Here is a 20,405-nt window from a genome sequence, read left to right on the forward strand (position 1 = left end):
CGGCTTAAAAAATGAATAGTCAAGGAATGTATTCACGAGGAGTCTTTTTAGTTAGCAAGTACTTTAGCGTTCAGGAGCAAACTTCTACTTTCAAAAGGGAAACATTTCTGATATTTTCCTTTCCAAAGAGTTTACATCTTTTTTCCCATTATTTATTTTGTACAAACACATATTTACCAGACAGGGATTTCATCTTTGATTTGCTTTCTTTACTCAGCAATGTTGTATATTTTCAAGTCAATAAATAACATACATGATCATTCTTAATGAGTAACTGGTATTCCTCATTGTACTATAATTTAAACCAATTGTTTTACTAAATGTCTCCTATTGCTGAACATTTAAGTTTACTATCAATTTTATTGTTACACTTAAAGTAATAAGCACCTTTGTATGTGGCTTTTTTGAGATAATTGTAGATTTACATGTAGTTGTGAGAAACAATACAGAGATCTGCTATATGTTTTGCCCACTTTCCCCTAATGGTGGCATTTTTCCAAGTTATATCATAACCAGGGTATTGATATCTCCTGTGTTACTTGAACTTGCATTTGTGTGTTTACATAGTTTTTTGCACATGTTCAACCAATTCTTCTTTTGAACTGAATTTAAGTGAGACTTGCTACGACAAAAAGCTTGGTCTTTTCTGTCCAGATTCTGATGAAAGGACTCGTTTTTTCATATTTTTGTCAACAGTCCCCTTGGGGATGTTTAGGATATCCCTCTGTAACTCAAGATCACTTTTCTTTTAGTACCTTTTAAAATCATTTTATTTTTGACATTTAAACATTTAGTCTACTTGAACTTACTTAAGTGTAAGGTATGAGGAGGGGATGGATTTATCTAACTTTTTTTTTCCCTAAGTGATTAGCGAGTTGCCCTGATATAATTGACTGATATCAAGCAGTTGATTATGTTATCAAAATATCTGTTAAAATAGTGAATCATTAAAAAAAGCCCTCATGCATATTTAAAACTACTGATGTGGGGCCAAGGCCATTTGAGAGCGGAGAAGAACTTAGTACTCGTGTATGAAATCCATGAACAAACCTGGTTGGCCCTGCTTAGGTCCTGGTGCCTATCCCTTAGAACTGTCACTATGGCCAGGTGCTGTCAGGCACATCAGAATATGATCAGAGTAGTTTTCAAACAGAAGCGAAAAAAAAAAGGGTCTAAATTCTTATACAGAAAAAAAAGGAAGTGAAGAGGGATAGATTTTAAAGTTTCAAAAGGGTATAGTGCAGGAGGAATAAAGGACAAAGAATGGGTTGCAATGTTTAGAACATTTTATTAAAGTACAAAATTGCTGGAATTTAGCTAAATAGAAAAACATATTAAATATTTACAAAAACATTGATAACACTATTCAAATCACAGACGTGTAAAATGCAGAAAGGTCTTTAAAAAGTTTACAAGTTGAAAATTATGGAGATTTCTCAAAATGGATATAAAAGCTCATTGCTGAGTATGGTATCAATAAAATATTTAAGGTCTTTGAATGAATGCTGTCCCCACTCTTCTGCAATCTAGTGCTCCCCAGAAATTTGTTCTTTGGGAAATTCAGACTCAGAGGCAGCCAGAGGGGACAGTCAAGAGTTGAGACAGCACTGGTTTATATAACTTATGGTCTAATTTTCTTCATCCTCTTGACTGTGTTGAGGTTCTACAGACACAGCCAAGGTGTTTTTCTTTAGCCTCTGCTGACATTCTAAAAGAGTATGAAGAATATGAGCAATATCTCATTGTTTGAACAAAAATTCAGCACATAAAAGGCTGAGTGGGGAGTATTTGTACTAGAACTATAAAATTCTATCTGATGGAAAATTACCTATATAACTAAGATAAAACAGAATTAATCATGCTCTATCTCATATTTATGAAGGTCGGAAAGGAGGCACAGTAGACATTTTTATATCAAAGTGCTCCAATTTTAGCTTAATGTATGGTCAATAAACAAACTACATTATGCTGGAATGACCACATAACTATCTCTGGAGTCCAGAAGAAGTTAAAATCAGATTTTAAAGACAAAAGGAAACAGAATGAAAATACAGACAAAGCAGAGAAAAAAACAATGCCCATGATATGTATCACCATTTAGACTGTATCATAAAAAGATAAGGGACGCTGGGCTCTATATACTTCACTTTGGTGATTTTAGATCAAAACTACTTTCCCCAAACTAAATTTAAAGGGGAGGAAATTAAGAGATTCAAACCAGTCTTGGGCTCAATAAGACCACTAAAAATAGTCACCTCACATTTTAAAACAGATCATCTTCATCTGATTCTTCAAGGTACTTTATCGGCTTCTTTGCCCGCCCAGATTTTACACGAGGAGCCACAGCTGAGTCTAAGTCCAGGTGGAAGTCATCACTCTCCCCCTTGGATTTCTGAAAGAGAAAAGCCCAAGTAATTTTGCACAATGTCAACCTGACAGTAGAATCACAATGTAAAAAATATAGCAACAGACTACAATTCACGTTTTCCACATTCTAATAAATATTAAGAAATAAATCTAAGGCAACTCCCTCATTGACTAAGTGGCATAGGTAACCGTTACAACTAAACTAAATATAGGTAAAGCTAATGGATTATGGGGTTTAAATTTATTTTCTTAAAAATGTGCCAAATTATTAAGAGGAAAGCTTGGTTATATGTTTTAAAACATCAGTAGCAAAAGGACTGATTAGGATAAACACTCACCTTGCTTGTGACTGCTTTAGAAATCATTTTCTCAAAATTAGAGTCGGAATCATCAGAAGTGGATGGCTTTCTTTTGCGGCGAGTCTTGGATTTTGGGGGATCAGGCTTTTGAGGGGCATCAGAATTCACGCCTGGATCCTTTTTGGTTCTTTTTGGTGCAGCCCTTTTTTTGGCATCTGTAGTCGAGGTGGAAGCCTGACCTGCAAGTCACCACAGGCATTCATCATGACGCTCTAAATGAATTGTTCTCAGTGTGAACTTTAACAACCTGTTGACTGCTTATATTTAATACAGGAAAAGACAATCTAATGGAACTGAAAATACATTAGAGAATCAAAGAATTCTTAAGCATCCAATTTTTTTTATAAGTATGTTATACCTTAATCATTAGCAACTTTTTTTAGGATTAATTTACAAATCCTATCCCCATCATAGAAATGAGCTAGATAATGCCTGGCATTTTGAGAAATGTATTGATTTTAAACCTTTTGACTACAAATTTTGATTATAAAAACTTAAAGATTTGTTTTCATTTGGAAAAGATGTAATTTCAATATCAACAGTAATTTTGAGGAATAAAAAATTGAAATTGACTTGCGGTAGCCAGTTATTTAATCCCAATATTAACCCATTTCAAAGATTTGGCTTACTTTTTGCTGCCGTCTTCTTCACCGTCACGTTCTTTTTAGAAACAGGGTTTACAATTTCTGTTTCGGCTGGGAAATCAGCAGCAGGAGAACTTGGAGAAAGTGGAACATCATCCTTGGCATCATCAGCATCAAAGTCCGTTACTTCAAATGAAAAGGAAAATAGTACATTTAAGCAACACATGAAATTCCATTTGCTGCTTTCTCCTGCCTATGAATTCCTATTTAAACACCAAGCCTGACTCTTTGGAAATATTTAAAACACTTTTATAACTTTGTTCTAATTTCTGGATTCTCCATTAGCAAAAACAGCCTTTTTTTTTTGGTCTCTCTAGCACCTAGCATAGTACCTGGGACAATCACATGATTACTTTTAGTATATTAAGTGTAGAATCTATTTATGTGCAAAACTAAACCTAATGAACAACATCAATGTAATGCTCATGAGAACTCTCATTTGTTTTCAAATGTAGTCTGGATTTGAACTCAGTTGGACCTGAGCACCCCAGTAAAGCAGATGATTCACAATTTTTACATAAATACATACCTGACGTGGTGCTCTTCTGTGGCTTCAGTTCTTTGTTAGTACGTCTAGAATAAAAATAACACATCCTGACAACCAATTCTAAATGTGTCAAATAATAAAGAATACATCAGCTATTAAAAATAATAATGATAAAATCCGTATCAGAGAAGATACTTACTTCGGGGAAGTTCTGGTCTTAACTGGACTAGCATCAGATGGCACAAAATCTTCATCTTGAGTTTCTTGATCAAAATCTGAGAAATCTTCATCTGAATCTAAATCCATTGTGAATTTGGTTTTTGCTATTAAAAACATATATATACAAAGAGTCAGAGAGTAATAGGTGAAATATTTAATCCACAGATTGATGTCACATTTCATGAAGACTTAAATTTCATTTTAATCTCCTACAAGATGCTTTAGAATTTTTTAAGATGCTTTAGTTTTTTAAAAATTTAATATTTAAAAATTTATATAATTTTAAATTTAAAGTAAAAAAAATTACTGCCCCAAGAGATAATTTCTGGGATCAAGTGCCCTGAAATATATTGGCCATTCAAATCTCTCAGAATATCTGCATGTTCTCCAGTTTTTCTTACTTGCTGCTCTCCGTGGCTCTATTTCTCGTGGAGGGACATCAAAATCACTTTCGTTACTGCTCGCATCTGATTCTGAATCAGACCAGGGGTTTCTCTTCTTTCCTTTTTTGACCGGTTTAAATGGCAATGTAGTTTGTTTCTTCGTCTTGGTACCTAGAGGGGAGAAAGGAATTAACCACCTTTACATATTCTTAGACGCGCGTTTCTTCATCAATCATCCACTCATCCTTCGAATATTCATTAAGCTCTGTGCAATGGTAAACAGAAACAGATGTGGTTCCTCCTCTGTGTAGCTTTTAGCTTGGTCATCTATTCCCATAAACAAATGCCAAGTGTTTATGCAGGGTACGTAGTATGTATACATACATGAGGCTTCTCCAAGAAAGAGATGCTTGAGCTGAGATCCGAAGGTTAAATAAAAATTAACTAGTTGCAGGGAGGTGGGTGATGACACATTTCAGTTCAGGACATAGCATGTGAGAAAACAATGCACGCAGACAACTGGAAAAAATCCCATTATGGCTGGAGAGTAGAAGTTAGTGGGGAGAATGGCTGGTCTTGTTAAGGATTTTGTTTTAAACAGGGAACCAATATGATCAGATTTACCTCTTAAAAAGTTCTCTCAGGCTGAAGAGTGGAGATCAGAAAGGGGCAAGAATAGAAGCAAGGAGCTCAACAGAAGGTTAATGCTGAAGTCAAGGCAAAGGAGACAATTCAACGGGAAAAGAATGGCTGCGACCAAAACTTGAGGGACATTTAATGGCAGTTTGAAGTTGCTAAATCTTGTTAATTCTTTCCCCAAAATGTCTCATATACCCATTCAGAGATCTTTATTTCCCTCATTTTGGCCAACAAGGATTACAAGGCAGTCTCTGTATTGTTCTGATATAGTCCTTTCTTCATATTTTTATCAGTATACCTATCGATTTCTTATTCTCTAGTTGACTCTCATCTATCTTCCAACAAACCAGTTTCCTAGCTCTGCATAATCTGGTTTACCTATGTTCTTATTATTTTCCAATATAAAAACCCCCACTCTGTTAAGGGAGCCTTCTCATTGTCCGATGCATATTATGTGCCCATATTTCTTCTTCCAATCTAGAATGCTTAGATCTTACCTAATCTTCACGACGCTAACCCAAGTTTTACTTTTTTCACAAAGCCTCTATAATCTCACCTTTCTCTAATCTTTACAGTGGCTAGTATATGCTGCTCTAACTTTCTTTCTTGATAAACCTCTTGAGGGCAAATGCCACGCACTCCCACTTCTTTGCCATCACAATATTTGAGATAGTGATGGGAACATGAATGCTCAACATACGTACCTGATTTATTGGTTTTACATGCTAAATGACTGCTAGTTGGGTTTCAAGTTAAATGTGTGCTGCATTTTAGGCCCTATATAATTTTGCACAGTATGGCACACACAGCATACCTTTATTCCTTCTATTTAACACTGCGGTGTTTCTGTTTTATTCATTTTTGTATTTCCCACAGGAGCAAACATTAACTAGCAAAGTAGATACTCAAGGATAGACTCAGATCAATCAATGGAATAGGGTTGAGAATCCATAAAAAAACCTTAATATTTATGGTCAATTGATTTTGACAAGGGCAAAGATAGGTTAGCGGGGAAAGAAGTTTTTTCAATAATATGGTACTGGGATAACTGAATATCTACGTGCGAAAGAATGAAGTTGGACTTTTTCCTTATGCTGTATACAGAAATTAATTCAAAATGTATTAGAGATCTAAATATTAAGAGCTGAAACTAAAACTCTGAAGAAAACATAAATCTTCATTATCTTGAATTTGGCAAAAGAGTAAATATGATACCAAAAGCAGGAGCAACAAAAGAATAAAAAATAAATTAGACTCATCAAAATTAAAAACTTGAACTTCAAAGGACACTATCAAGAAAATGAAAAGACAATCCACAGAATGGCAGAAAATATTTCAGAATCATATATCTGATAAGGGACTGGCATCTAGAATATATAAAGAACTCTTAGAACTAACTTAACAATAAAAAGACAAGTAAACCAGTTAGAAAACGGGTAAAGGATCTGAATAGACATTTCTCCAAAGAAATATAAATGGTCAATAAGCACATGAAAAGATGCTCATCATTAGCCAACAGAGAAATGCAAACCCAAACCACAATGAGATACTACTTCACACTCACTAGAATGGCTAGAATGAAAAAGAAAGTGTTGGCAAGGATGTAGAGAAATTGGAACCCTCATGTATTGCTGGTGGGAATGTAAAATGGTGCAGCTGCTTCAGAAAACAGTGTGGCAGTTCCTCAAAAGGTCAGCCATAGAAAAATCATGACCCAGTAATTCTACTCCTAAGAATCTACTCATGAGAAATTAAAACATAAGTCCACGTAAAAACTTGTACATAAATGTTTATAGCAGCATTATTCACAATAGCCAAAAAGTAGAAACAACCCAAATACCAACTGATGAACAATTTAATTTTGATAAAGTCTAATAAAATGTTTATCTCTACCGTGAACTATTATTTGGCAATAAAAAAGAATGTAGTATTGATACATATTACTAACATGGGTCACCCTGGAAAACATTATGGTAAGTGAAAAAAACCAGCAACAGAAGACCACATATTATAGCTCTCCTTCATGTTACTCAATAATAACTTATTGAACATTTAATGTGAAATGTACTAGGTAACAAACATAATTTTATCTCAACTCTATGCCATTTTCTTTAAAATGTTTTAATACCTGGTTCTTTTTTCAGTTTCTTCTCTAATCTTTGTTTTAGGCTTTCTGGTTCCATACCATTCTCTTGAGGAGTTCCTTCAGAATTTTCATTCTAAAATATAGCAAGATGAAAATGGTGATGTTCTGCCAACTTACTGTTTGGTATACTATAATGTCAAATATACAAATATATATCTGGTTGAAAAGTGATTTTTTTTTTTCTTTGGGTTCTGGTTAAGAGCTCTGAATAAAGGTATAGGTATGACTTTTTCAAGCTATAAACATTAAAAAAATCAGGCTCTTAAGAAAGGAATGTTATGATATAGGATAAATTCCAAACTATGGAATTAGAAAATTTATAGTAGAATTTGTTCAATTTTATATGGAAATATGCTTAAAGTGTTTTATGTATAATGTTTTCAAGAGTATTACCTTAATTTTCCTTTTAATTTTCTTTTCTGCTTCTGCTTTCATCTCTATGGTAACTCGGGGAATGACTCTTTTTCCACTTGGTGAAGGCAAAACTTCAGCCATTTGTGTTTTTTTCCCTTTTCCTTTCCCCCCTTTCCCAGGAAGTCCTACTTGTTCATCTTGTTTTTCCTTGGCTTCAACAGTCTACACAAGGAATAGAAGAAAGCGAGTTTATAAGCTAACAAAGACATTACATCTTAGCTACTTTGTAGGGATAGAATAGAAGGCAAAAGTTAAATAGATTTCAATGTTACATCATAAGATAAATTTGTGATAACCTATTCTATAACTAAGTATACCACTACAATAGTGAAGATATAATTAAGACACACTTTAAAAAGTTCGGAGACAGAAGACTAGGTTCTAATCTTGATTCTACCACTTAACCTTTCTGAAAATAAAAAGGGGAAACTGGGTTAGGAACAAAATACATATGTATATATATACATATTTATAAACTCAAATTAAGAAATGTGATTTCAGCAATGTATAGTTATCTAATCAACTGATTGCAAGCTGGACATTATACCAAAGTGTAATAATAAAAATTTGTGTTAATCTTTTTAATTTCTGAAATGCTTTTTCCTATGTTAAAATAATGTTGGAAAACCGTATTAGTGAGATTTAAGTAACAGGATCTTCTTAAACTACTGATTGGCTAATGCTGAAGGTAAATTGTCTTTGTCCTTTTAGGTTGACTTGGGGGACTGGGCTGGTCTTCCATATTTTAATTCTCTTTATCTTCTTAGTCCCAACAGGTCAAAAATCAACTCCTGCCCTTTCCTTTCTTTCAAAAAATTTCTAGGTTGTATGTTTCCTGGCATCCTTTAGTCTATTCTAGCTAGTTTTTAACAATCTATTCTTTTATGTGTTATCTTGGAATGTTTCCTTATGCTTTCTATATTCTTTCTATTGCCAATTGTGAAATTTCTTGACAAAGAGGTATATTGCTAGAATATATTATTTCTAACATGGGCATTATAAACTACACACCTCCAGCTCTTCAATAAAAGCAGCCAAGTCTTCTTTCCACAAATCTGATGGACTCTTTTTCTTTAATGTTTCTAGCTCTTGTTCCTTCATAAAATAGTCAGAAAATTAAGAGTTAATATATGTGCAAAAACAGCATTTTCGAGAAGCACACAATTAAGTTTTTACTTTCACCATTAGAAGATAACGAAGCAACATGTACCATCCACCATCAATAACTCACTTTTTCCTTTCTTAATTTGCATAGTTCATCTTTCTTTTCCTTGGTAAGATACCAAAGAGGCATATCAAGAAGGTAGTTGAAGGTTGGTCCAGTTACAGAGTCACTCTTTTCAGTTTCCTTTTCATTATCGCTCTCTTCGTTTTCTTCTTCATCTGGAACCTAAAGGAGGGATTAAAATGTAGCTTTAATAAGAAATGCGAAACATACATCAGATTATATAGTCATTATATAAATAATTAGATTATATAGTCTTTAAAAACAGAAAAATGCTAATCAAGAAATTACCTTTTGCTGGGCTTCTTTCCAAGCTTTCACAGGATCCGAATCATATCCTCTCTGAATCAAAACTTTAATCAATTCTTTCTTAGGCTTATTTTCTATTTAAAAAACATAAACAGAGATAATGGTTTTGAGCAATATTTTTGGAAAGTGATAAGGTTTTATGTAAATTGAAAAGATTAAAATTGGAAATTAAACTATTTGTCTTACATAAATTTATACATACTGGTATATATAGCTGACACTTGAACAACTCAGTGGGTTGGGGCACTGACTACCTGTGCAGTCGAAAATCCCCATATAACCCAACTCCCCCAAAACTTAACTACTCATAGCCTACTACTGACTGGAAGCCTTACCAGTAACAGTCGGTTAACACATATTTTATTATGTTATAGGTACTATATACTGTATTCTTATAATAAAGTTAAAGAAAAAAAATTAAGATCATAAAGTTTGTCTGCTGTGAGGTTTTTCAAATTGTCTCAAATCTCAAAAATATTTTCCAATATACTTATTGAAAAAAAAATCTGTGTACAAGCAGACCTGCACAGTTCAAACCGGTATTGCTCAAGGGTAAACTGCAGTTAAGGATTCTCCTTAAACCATTGGGAAATGTAAATTACCACAAGGGGGCAGTCAACTCATGAGGCTGTGATCTAACTATAACCCTCAAAAGAACAAAAGACAATTAAAACCTTAATTTCTGGTAAGTCTCCACCTCAGTTGTTCTCCCTAGTTTTTTTATTTCAGCATTTCACTGGGCAAGTGTTCAGTGCCACTACCCACACATTGTTTTTCTCCATGTTGCATTCATCCCCTTTTTCTACAATGACTTTCTTTCAATGTTCACAGTAGTCAATACAACCTTTACTTTTCGTTTTTCTTTGAATCATGTCCAATATTACTCATTTTAGTCTTGCCGTAAGCAATAATATCTATAAAAATAAGGAGCTGACATGCTGGTGTTATTTTACATGAAACTGAACATGTAACTATTAAGTTAAACATCTTTGTGTGCCACCAGAAAATCATCCTGTGATTATCAGGAATTTATGCTGTCAAATTTTGGTACATGCTTCTATAATCTAGTAGCATGAATTAGTTACCCAGCTTTCCTCATTAGCCCTGGCCAGAAATGAGCTATTTCTTTTAACCTTCCTTATACTCCAAGCTTTAGTCAAAATTGTTTTCTTCCTGGTCACTTAAATCCTGACTCAGTTGCTTCTAGAATGTCTCAAAAGAAAAAAATTCCCTAAGACATGACTCTTTCAGGCTTAAGTACACAATTTACTTATAATAGAAACCATTTATAATCTTACTCCCAGCCTTTTTCTATCAGATTTATTATTTCTTCTCTTGATCAGTTTATATAGGAACCTCTTCTAACTCTCAATTCTGTCTAAATGTCAACTAAGTCTTGTTTTCTCAAGATGCTCAATCTAGGAAAAACTATGTCTTTCAAACTATAAATGTCCAATTAAGCATTTCAAAGAAATGTTCATTTAAGTAGCCGGTTGAACTAAATGGATTTTTCCCTCCCTCCTTCCCCAACATTATCTCACCAAAAACGTTTAAAGGAAGTTTGGCATGATTACAGTTTTAGTACAGGCAGTTATTATTCCAAAAACATACCAATGATTATTTTGCCATCTATTTTCTCTAAGATGAAGCGAGCCTGATTGTTCAGTTTAGCAGATTCAGCGCCAAGCATTCCTAGAAGCCATTCTTTTCTTAATCCATAATATTTAAGCCTGAGTTCAAAGAAGTCTCTTAGAATATCCAACGCTGTGTCATATTTCTTTAAACAGCCTACGTGGTCAAAAAGCACCTGTTTTCATGTTTTTGTAAAACAAGAAAAACAAAATTAGGGCCCAGAATAGATAATTTGGCTAAACTTCAACGATTTTAGAGAAATTATTCTTTTAAAATATGAAAGTAGCTTATGATTTCCTTTTAAAATTGATATTAATCTTAACATAAATTGAAACATACGTTATTTCTCATAAAATAAGACCTACCATAGAGTTGCATGTGAGACTAGTTTGGAGTTTGAAGACTTTGTGTAGTCCCACTCTCTCGGCCTCTGCCAGTTTTTCTTCAGTCATTTTCACAACAAACTTCACAGTGGTATCTGTATGGTATTCCCTATAATCTGTTATAAGAGGAGGTGTCTTCTCTGTGCCGTTCAACATGGGTTCCAGAACCTGTTCTTTATATGTCTAAAGAAATAAATAATCCTTTTGTAAGTTTCTAAAAAAAAAACACCACAGGATCCTGAATATTTAACAAGCGTTAGTACAAAAAGTGTTTCCCCTGATCACAAAAATCAAAAAAGAAATCCACGCTTATTTACCTGGGTCCATGTTCTGATGGGAAGCTCTGAGATTTCAATGGTTGTGGAATTAAGAATAGCCACTTCACCACTAATCACATACTGATTTGGAGCCAGCTCTTCAATAGTACCCTTGAAGTTCTTGTAACTGGGAAGCTAAATTGGTATTTTAAAAAAGAATATATTTTCTAAATGTGAAATCACAACAGCATTAAACAATAAATTTAACTAACATTTAAGTATGAAATAAATTGGATATTTGTGTTCCCTTTAACCATATAGTCCACTAAATTGAAACCAGAGGAAAACTAAGGTTCTTCATATACACAAAATAGTTACCATTGGCAAAGGTTCTTCTCCATCCATCAAAAGCCTGATATTATTCACAACTTCACGAATATCAAAGTTGGGAATTTTGCAGGACCACCCAGTACCGATTCCTTCAGCACCATTTATCAGCACCATGGGTATAATAGGAATGTACCACTCAGGCTCCACACGCTGGTTGTCATCATATAAGAACTTTAATGTGTGATCATCTTGTGGTGGAAATAACAACCGAGCCAAAGGGCTAAAGAAAATAATCAAAGAATGTTATAAAATACTGGCTTTGATATTTAACTTTCATGAAAAGGACATGTGTTATCTCATATCTATACATGAAGATTACCTTGGCTTTACTTGCTGATTCATATTCACTTAACAATATTTATTAAGCACTTTCTATGTGTCAGGCACTGCAGACATAAAGTCTCAGCCTCCAAGGGGCTCACATTCTAACACAAGAAGCTAGACAATGAACATACATTTTGTCAGGTGGTGGAAGAAATGCTAAGAAAAATAATGCAGGTAAGAGTGATTGAAGAGGTGCTAAGAAATGGTAGGTCCTTTCTGATAGGATAACATCTGAGCAGAAAAGAAACTGAGAGAATGAACCATGAGTTATATGGAGAAAGAGTATTGCAAGCAGAAGGACCAGTAAGTAAAAGGCCCTGAAGAGGGAGTTGCTTGGCATGCACAGACAGAGGCCAGATGTGTTTGGAGCTGTGATAATATGAGATAGAATCAAAAGATATGGGGGGTGGGAGCACAGATCATAGAGGGTCTGGTTAGCTAAAACAGGGCGTTAGACTTTAAATGGAGTAGTTGAAAGGTTCTGAACCAGTGACCTATTTAAAAAAAACTTGGCTGCCATAAAAAAGAATGGTAGACTATATTATAATTGTTTGGATGAACGGGGTGGCTTAGTATTTTTCCAGAGCAGAGCCCATAGGATTTGCTGATGAATTGGACACAAGCATGGAGAAAAGGAGTCAAGGGTGACTTTAAGGTTTTTAGCCTGAGAATTAGAAGTATGGCATTCCATTTACTGAGACAGAAAGACTAAGGATTTTGCTTTACTTTCTGTTCATTGCAAAGAGTAGCGTAATCAAGCTTTAGTGAGCTAGTTTTTTTTTTTTTTTTTAAATAATAGTCTATCTGCAAAAATACTTTCTGATTAACTGCATTTTTATATATTTTTTGGTCAACAAAATCTCACATTATTTCAAAACTGGAAGTGGCAATCACTAGAAATCTAAAGCATACCCACCTGAGCATTGTGAAGATGTATCGAGGACTAGCAGAATCCTTGCCACCATGCAGCCTGGTACCAAACTGACCAATGGGCTGCAAGAGGTTCAGATTATTGCTACCCACAAAATTCTGAGCCAAATTGATAATGGTCATCATTAGCGACATCTGGAGAAGGAAAAGATTCGTTAACCTGATCTATAGGCCTTTAATAATACATATCCATTATTATGACTAAGCCTGACTGTAATCCTGTAAGGTTTTATGACTATAGATGTTTATTGATGTTTCCCAGATAAATACATGGCAGATTTAGTAGCTTAACCTCAGACTTCTGGCTCCACATTCAGGGTTCTTGCTTTCCAATAATTTCAATCAAATCCTTGAAGGCAGAGCTCCTCTCTTCACCCACAGCAGAGTAAAATATTTCCTACTTTGAGTTACAACACTTTTCTCATTTCTACTCTAGCACATATAACTTTATTCTACAGTGTGTGTATATGTCTTACTCTCTTGGTTAAACTGTGATTATGTCTTGAAGAGAAGAAACATTTATCTTTGTATGCATGGTACATGGTAAGCATCTGAAAATGTTATGTGAACGTTTACTGAGTACTCAGTATACTTTAATTTGAAAGCAACAAGCAAGATAATCATTACATTTCAAGTTCTAGAACTTTAGAGGCAATCTAGTTCTTTATAACATAATAAATGCAAAAAAGCAATATAATCACAAAATAAAAAAGGAATGTTTGTGTGAAGTCGAATAATTCAGACATATATAAAAAATTGGAAAGTTGCCCTTTTCAATTCCCAGGGATAAAAAATTAAAAAGATGCCCTTTCCAATTGCCAGAGACAACCAAAATCAATAATTTGGAGCATAGCCTTCTAGACATTTTAAGAATTGTTTTGCCTCTTTTTTTCGCCACTTGACGATAGAACATAAACATTCTTCAATGTTAGTACATAGATTTATTTCAGCTATATTACTAATTCCATAGATGTGTCACAATTTATAACAATTTTCCAATCAATGGACATTTTTGATGTTTAAATTTTAGCATCACAAAATTATAATAGATGTGTCACAATTTATAACAATTTTCCAATCAATAGACATTTTTGATGTTTTAATTTTAGCATCACAAAATTATAATAAACATCACTAAATAACTTTGAACATAGATCCTTGCAGACTTATGAGTATCCTTATAGAAATATTAATTTTAGAAATAGATTTGTTAGGTCAAAGTAAAGTATAAGCACATTTCTAGTCTGATAGATTTCACCAAATTATTCTCTACTACGGATGTGCCAGCTTATAGTCTCACCAAGTGTTTGGACAATGATTTTGCAGGTGTTTCTGCTATAATGCTTTCTAGAAACATTAAAGATTGTGTGTTTACCTCACCATGATGATAAGAGGACATCTCAGCCACTGACCCAGCTAACTGGGCTACCTTCACCTCTCGCTTGTCATTCCGTTTGAAACACGTAAACAAAACCTTTCTCTGACCTGGTTTCAAACCTTCAATATGAAAGAAGTGCAAATATTAGTATCCTTAACTTAACCATTTCTGGGCATTGATTTCTGTTATAATAAAAACAGATTAACAAATTGGAACTCACCATCCACCATAGACGGGATAGATCTCTCGTTATCAGAATTTGAGAACAGGATTAGTTCCTTGTTTATGAAGTCATTGTAGGTCAGATATGTGGTTGTTTGCCCATACAAGTAATCCTGAGGGACCAATGAGAGTATTACATGATCTAGTTTAAAATAATAAAACAAAGAAACTTTTCAGCAGTATTTTCTACAATTCATAAGTCCCTCAAAAATATAGAATTATATGGCAGTATTTTATATGTTTTAAAGATAAAGCAGGTAGAAGAGGGTAAAGGGGGTCAAATACATGATGACAAAAAGAGACTTAACTTTGGGTGGTGAACACAATGCAATATACAGATGACATATTACAGAATTGCACACTTGAAACCTATATAGTCTTCTTAACTAATGTCACCCCAATAAATTTGATAAAAAGATAAAGCAAATTCAATTGCTGTACAATTAGAAAAAAGTGCATTGTCTTTGTAATTTCTTTCAGGCCCAATACATTCATGCAGTGATTAAATAAGAATATTTATATAGTTATCGATTAGTACACTTTTTATTGACATAACTACATAAATTTGCTATATCATTCCTGAAAGATCAGTAAATAGTACATTTTGTGGGATATATTTAAAATTTTTACCTCAGGAAGGCCAAGTAACTTTCGTTGTCTCCTATCCTCCATGAAATGAGTTAACCATTCCTTTCGATCGTCTATCTGTTTTTTGCTAAAGGCCTGCAAATTAGAAGATGCAAAAGTCACTGGTACTAGGTTCCAAAATATCTCTTGCAGTGATTTATAAAATTAGAATGTATATATGAAATACAACACATCTTTACCAGGCTGATTGCAGCATCATCTTCAGGACCAGAATATTTGAACTGGATACGATGTCTTTTCATATCTGCAAAGTATTCTTTAGCTTCTTTTGATGTGCTGGTGCCCAAACCTATGCAACCAAGAATACCAAGTTACTGCATATAATCTTGTATAACAGTACATAATGAAATGAGAAACTTTATATGGGTTTTATTACAAACCTTTGTAATACTTGACTTTCCATTTTTTATGATTTGGTGTAGAACTCTTCCATTCTTCAAATTCAGGCAGACTATAGAATGCCATTTCTTGCTTGTTTTTAGATACCTGTGGTAAAGACCATATTGTTGTGGCTTTGTACACTGCTGGGTCCTCTGCTTACCACCATATATCACCATACATACATGGGGTTATGTGTATATCAAGGGTTGAGAAGTGGGCCTTAAAATATCCATTGATATTAGAAATTAATATACCTTTACAATGGGAGTGATAAATTCCTCCAGAAAACGATGTCGCAGAAGAGAGGGCCAGTTGTGATGGATAAAATTAATCAGCAAGCCTTTGATATGGGAACCGTCTTGGTCCTGGAAATATTTAGAAAGCCAAACACAAGAGAATTATTAGAAATGAAAGAATCATGATTGACATACTGGCAATTTCTCGAAATTTTTTTCATGGGGATCAAAAAAAAAAGAAGCTATTCAAATATTCAAAGACTATTCAAATCCAGATTCTTAACCTGTATATATATGTAATGTACATATGAAATAAGCATAACATCTGATTAGATGTTGATTAGAGAGAATGACTAAAGCTTCAAGTAATTTCCTTTCATGCCACAAAAGCAATGCAAAAAGACATGTTTAATTTATTTTAACATTCTAAAATGTCTGAAAAGCAAATCTGACCTGATCTGTCATAATCATTATCTTCCCATAACGAAGAGTCTTCAATGAATCTTCATCTTCATAGTTTTTCTTGTATTGAAGACCCACAATCTTGATGATATTGTTAATTTCGGCATTTTCCATTATCTGAAATGGACATATACCAGGAAAAGTAATGTTTTGTTTAGAAATTTGAAAAGAACAAAGAAATACAATGGTATATGTTGCTGGAATTTTCTTGAGCTCCAGTAATTTGCGTTACTTTTAGTCTATATTTTAGTAAGTCAGAAAGATCTGTTAAGACACTGTAATATACTCAAGTCCTTAAAATAACAAGCTATCTAAAATATATTTCAAAAATGCCCAATGAGGGAATGAAACACAAGCATAAAGTCCTGCATTATGAAACTAAATATAGATTCTAAAGATAGTTTCATATTCTACCTGTTTATGAGAAGCTTCTCGAACATTGAGTATTTTTCCTCTAAGAGGGAAAACCCCATATCTATCTCTCCCAACCACACCAAGGCCTGAAACAGCCAAAGTTTTAGCTGAGTCTCCCTCGGTCAGGATAAGTGTACACTCAGTGGAGTTTCGGCCCCCTAAAATAAAAACACACAAATTAATATTGACACATTTAGTTCAACCTCAAATATTAACTCAGACATGCTGTTACTAGCCAAATAATTTACAATTCATAACAAGTTGGCTTAGGAGTAAAATAGAACTAACAGATATATATTTTAGCTAAAGTTCACAGTAAATTAAAAAATAAAATCTTAGTTTCTTAGGCTAATTTCTCATATGTATACTACTCCTGAATATTCATTTAAGCCTCTGGAGCTTCCTCAAGTTTACTACACTTAGCCCATACTCTTTGCCTTACTGTATCTTTATATGACTTTTCACTCTTTATCAAACCTAGCATAAAAACACTCGGGTTTAACCATTTCTTTGGGGCTTCGTTTCCTTTATTTTCTCCTGTGTTACGTAAAACTTATATTAAAAACGTGTATGCTTCTCTTTTGTTAATTTGTCTTTGTCAGTTTAATTTTCAGGGACCTAAGAGGGTTGAGGAAAACCTTTTCCTCTCCTATAGAGCGACATGTAAATATTTTTGTTTTATGCCCCAAAATAATCATCAATAATATACATTATAACAGCCCAAAACCTGGGAATGACCTAAATGTTCAATAACAGGGAACTCAATAGTTTTTAACACAGTAAAGATATTTTCTTGATATTAACTGTCAAAGAAAAAATATCCATGGTATGCTGTTAATGAATAAAACAAATAACTGAACTACAAGATTTAAAGTTTGGAAACATTAAATGTGTACCTGCATCATTGGCATCATCAAGTTTGGGAATACCCTTGATTCTGTTATGTTTCACAGCGGAACACTTCTTGTTTAACTGGATTTGAGCCTTAAACTTCACCCAGTTTAGTATGCTTTCTACAATACCACAGCCAATTGCCTGAAAATGAGACGATTCATGTTAGGAAGAAGAGTTCTGTCAGAAATTTAGAATACAAATGAGCTCCCATAAAAATAGTTCAAAGATTGAAAAGAGGCAGAAAAATAATTTCTGGAGAGAGGGTGGCACATCTTCTTATCTCAGGTGATTGCTACTGAGGAGGCTGGTTCCTTTGGGTTCAATAAATATTTACTACATACTTATATTGTGCCAGATGCTGAGCTACATGTTGGATACTAGTGGCTAAAACAAATTAGACATGGTCCTTGTCCTCATGAAGTTCAATATACAACAAGGAAGACAAATTAGAAATAAAATTAAAAATCACAAGCGTGATGAGTGTTATGGATAAGTGAAAAATGTGCTACATATAATGTATGTCCAGTGTTATACTGGAACAAACTTAGTCAGGGAGAAGGGTAGAAAGGCTTTCCTGAGGAAAGGTCATTAAGACCTAAAGTAGTTAGCCAGGCGAAAAGCATTCCAGGAAGAAGGATTAACATGTGAAAAGGCTCTAAAGAGGGGAAGAGTACTATGTTTTTCAGTAACTTAAAGCCAATAGGATTGAAGATGAGATAACACAGGAAAAGGTGGCAAGGAAATAAAGCTGGAGATGGTAAGGTCTTAATCACTAAATTAAGGAATTTAGATATTTTCTAAGAGTAGAAGTCACTGAAAGACTTTCAAAAGAGAGTAGACAAAAATGTGTGCTTTAATGCAAAAAGATTACTCAAGAACATTGCAAAGAAAGGACTAAAATTGTATGAACATTAAGAACTTATTAACAAAAGAGATGACAGTGGGAAGGTACTGACATATCCAAGAGATGCTTACCGGTTTGATTAGAGAAGAGGGCGGGTACAGGGAAGGTGCTCAGCTTTTTTTTAATGCAACCTAGTAGTTGGTTGGGGCCTTTTACTAAGATAGAAAATAGTTTTGTTTTTTGAGGGTGGGGGAATTCCTTGTATGGAAGTCAGTGAGTATGGACAGAACTGAGTTTTGGATATGTGATTGAGAACAACTTTAGGCATTCAAGGTTTAGCAGTTAGATGGGCTGCATCCAGAAGTGATCTAAACTGAATGGTGATAAGAAATGGGGGAATATAGGCATGGTAATTAAGGCTCTGGTAAGACCAATGATGTAAGAGCTGTGTTTTCAACTTCCTTTTCAGAGTGAAAAAACATGTGGGTAAGAATCTTTGTTTCTGCAAAACTGAGAAGGGCAATGGAAAATAAAGCAAGGTGCTTCTATTTTTATTTCCCTCAAAATACTCACAGCTTTGATGAATTTTTCACTTAGTTGGCATGTTGATCCAAAGTTCTTGACTTGTAAAGTCATGTTTTCTTTTGTCTGAGAGTCAAAGGTTGGGTTTTCGATTAAGGCATTCACAAAAATCCACATGTGATTTTTCACCTGCAGCAAAAGTTGAGATTAAATCACTAAAAACTTACTCATGCTTTATTTACAGCCTTTCTCTTTCTTGACTTTGGTAAAAGAAAACTGTGCTAAAATACAATACCTGATGTGCTTTTACTGCAACACCGCCCTTGTTCTTCTTCTTCACAACATCAACAAGTTTAGTCACAATCTGATCAGCTACATAATCAACATGTCTGCCACCCTAATGAGGAAAAATAACAGACTGTAAAGCTCAGTATCCTCAAAGTTATAATCAAACATAAAAAGTCTAATTTAGCTTCCTTTACACCAAGGTGGCCAAATATTGAAGTTCACTCTATAGATTAAAAATAATGAGAACACATATATAAATATAAGTCATGATTAATAATTCAAGAATAAAGTTACCTTGGAAGTAGCAATGCTGTTGACAAAGCTAATTTGCTGAAAGCCTTTTTCACTCATTGTTAAACACACTTCCCACCTGTGGTTTACTTGTTCGTGGATGATTTTCAATGGATTGCCAGTTTCATCTACTTTATCCTTCAAATACATATCCACATAGCTACGGAATCCTTTCACCTGTACAGGAATTAAAATGGTATAAAAAGGTTATAAAAAAGAAGATTTGATAATAAGCTAAGAAGATTTTTCAAAACGAATGAAACGGTGTTCACTGATGGGCGTAAAAGAATGGTCATTAAAGGGCACAAAAAGATTTATTTAGGTGTTTCTTTGAGGAAGAAATTTCCTTCGTAAGTTTAAAATAAGCTGATTTAAAAATGTGGTATAGTTTTCTTTTCAAGAACATATCTGAGAAGTGGTAAGAAAAATATATGAGGAAAAATCAATTTTGCTTCTGACAATGATAATACCATCTCTATTACCCTTAACACCCAGGAAAATACGTACTGGCAACTTATTTCCATTGAGAAAGACTTTGACATCTTTAGTGGATCCAGCAATATCATATGCTCTTCTAACCATCAGTGCAACAATATCTTTGTCAAGGCTCTGCATTTTAAACTTAGACAAATCAGGCTGGAAGGTAATACATGTATAATCTTCTCCATTAAAGGGCTTGAGTTCCATCTCACCAGCTCTCCCCATGTTATCCATCCA

At 34.0% G+C, this 20,405-nt stretch overlaps 1 protein-coding gene across 1 annotated transcript in view; it reads right to left on the reverse strand.

Moving 5' to 3' along the window:
- Positions 1-1,264: 1,264 nt before the first annotated feature.
- Positions 1,265-20,405, reverse strand: part of TOP2A (DNA topoisomerase II alpha) — a 26,450-nt gene continuing 7,309 nt past the window's right edge. Inside the window, exons 5-33 of the mRNA XM_011383095.2 lie at positions 20,196-20,405; positions 19,692-19,865; positions 19,405-19,506; positions 19,161-19,298; positions 17,746-17,884; positions 16,850-17,007; positions 16,427-16,552; positions 15,992-16,102; positions 15,737-15,842; positions 15,536-15,645; positions 15,339-15,431; positions 14,707-14,821; positions 14,484-14,605; positions 13,095-13,243; positions 11,843-12,074; positions 11,525-11,659; positions 11,190-11,390; positions 10,804-10,999; positions 9,175-9,266; positions 8,890-9,048; positions 8,670-8,753; positions 7,638-7,820; positions 7,227-7,317; positions 4,478-4,630; positions 4,057-4,180; positions 3,900-3,943; positions 3,356-3,496; positions 2,706-2,905; positions 1,265-2,392 (exon numbers count right to left, since the gene is read on the reverse strand). Coding sequence (XP_011381397.1) covers positions 2,264-2,392; positions 2,706-2,905; positions 3,356-3,496; positions 3,900-3,943; positions 4,057-4,180; positions 4,478-4,630; positions 7,227-7,317; positions 7,638-7,820; positions 8,670-8,753; positions 8,890-9,048; positions 9,175-9,266; positions 10,804-10,999; positions 11,190-11,390; positions 11,525-11,659; positions 11,843-12,074; positions 13,095-13,243; positions 14,484-14,605; positions 14,707-14,821; positions 15,339-15,431; positions 15,536-15,645; positions 15,737-15,842; positions 15,992-16,102; positions 16,427-16,552; positions 16,850-17,007; positions 17,746-17,884; positions 19,161-19,298; positions 19,405-19,506; positions 19,692-19,865; positions 20,196-20,405 — 4,017 coding nt within the window. The 3' untranslated portion in view covers positions 1,265-2,263. The remainder of the gene's footprint in view (positions 2,393-2,705; positions 2,906-3,355; positions 3,497-3,899; positions 3,944-4,056; positions 4,181-4,477; positions 4,631-7,226; positions 7,318-7,637; positions 7,821-8,669; positions 8,754-8,889; positions 9,049-9,174; positions 9,267-10,803; positions 11,000-11,189; positions 11,391-11,524; positions 11,660-11,842; positions 12,075-13,094; positions 13,244-14,483; positions 14,606-14,706; positions 14,822-15,338; positions 15,432-15,535; positions 15,646-15,736; positions 15,843-15,991; positions 16,103-16,426; positions 16,553-16,849; positions 17,008-17,745; positions 17,885-19,160; positions 19,299-19,404; positions 19,507-19,691; positions 19,866-20,195) is intronic.

This window comes from Pteropus vampyrus, unplaced genomic scaffold (assembly GCF_000151845.1).
Source record: "Pteropus vampyrus isolate Shadow unplaced genomic scaffold, Pvam_2.0 Scaffold503, whole genome shotgun sequence".
NCBI lineage: Eukaryota > Metazoa > Chordata > Mammalia > Chiroptera > Pteropodidae > Pteropus > Pteropus vampyrus.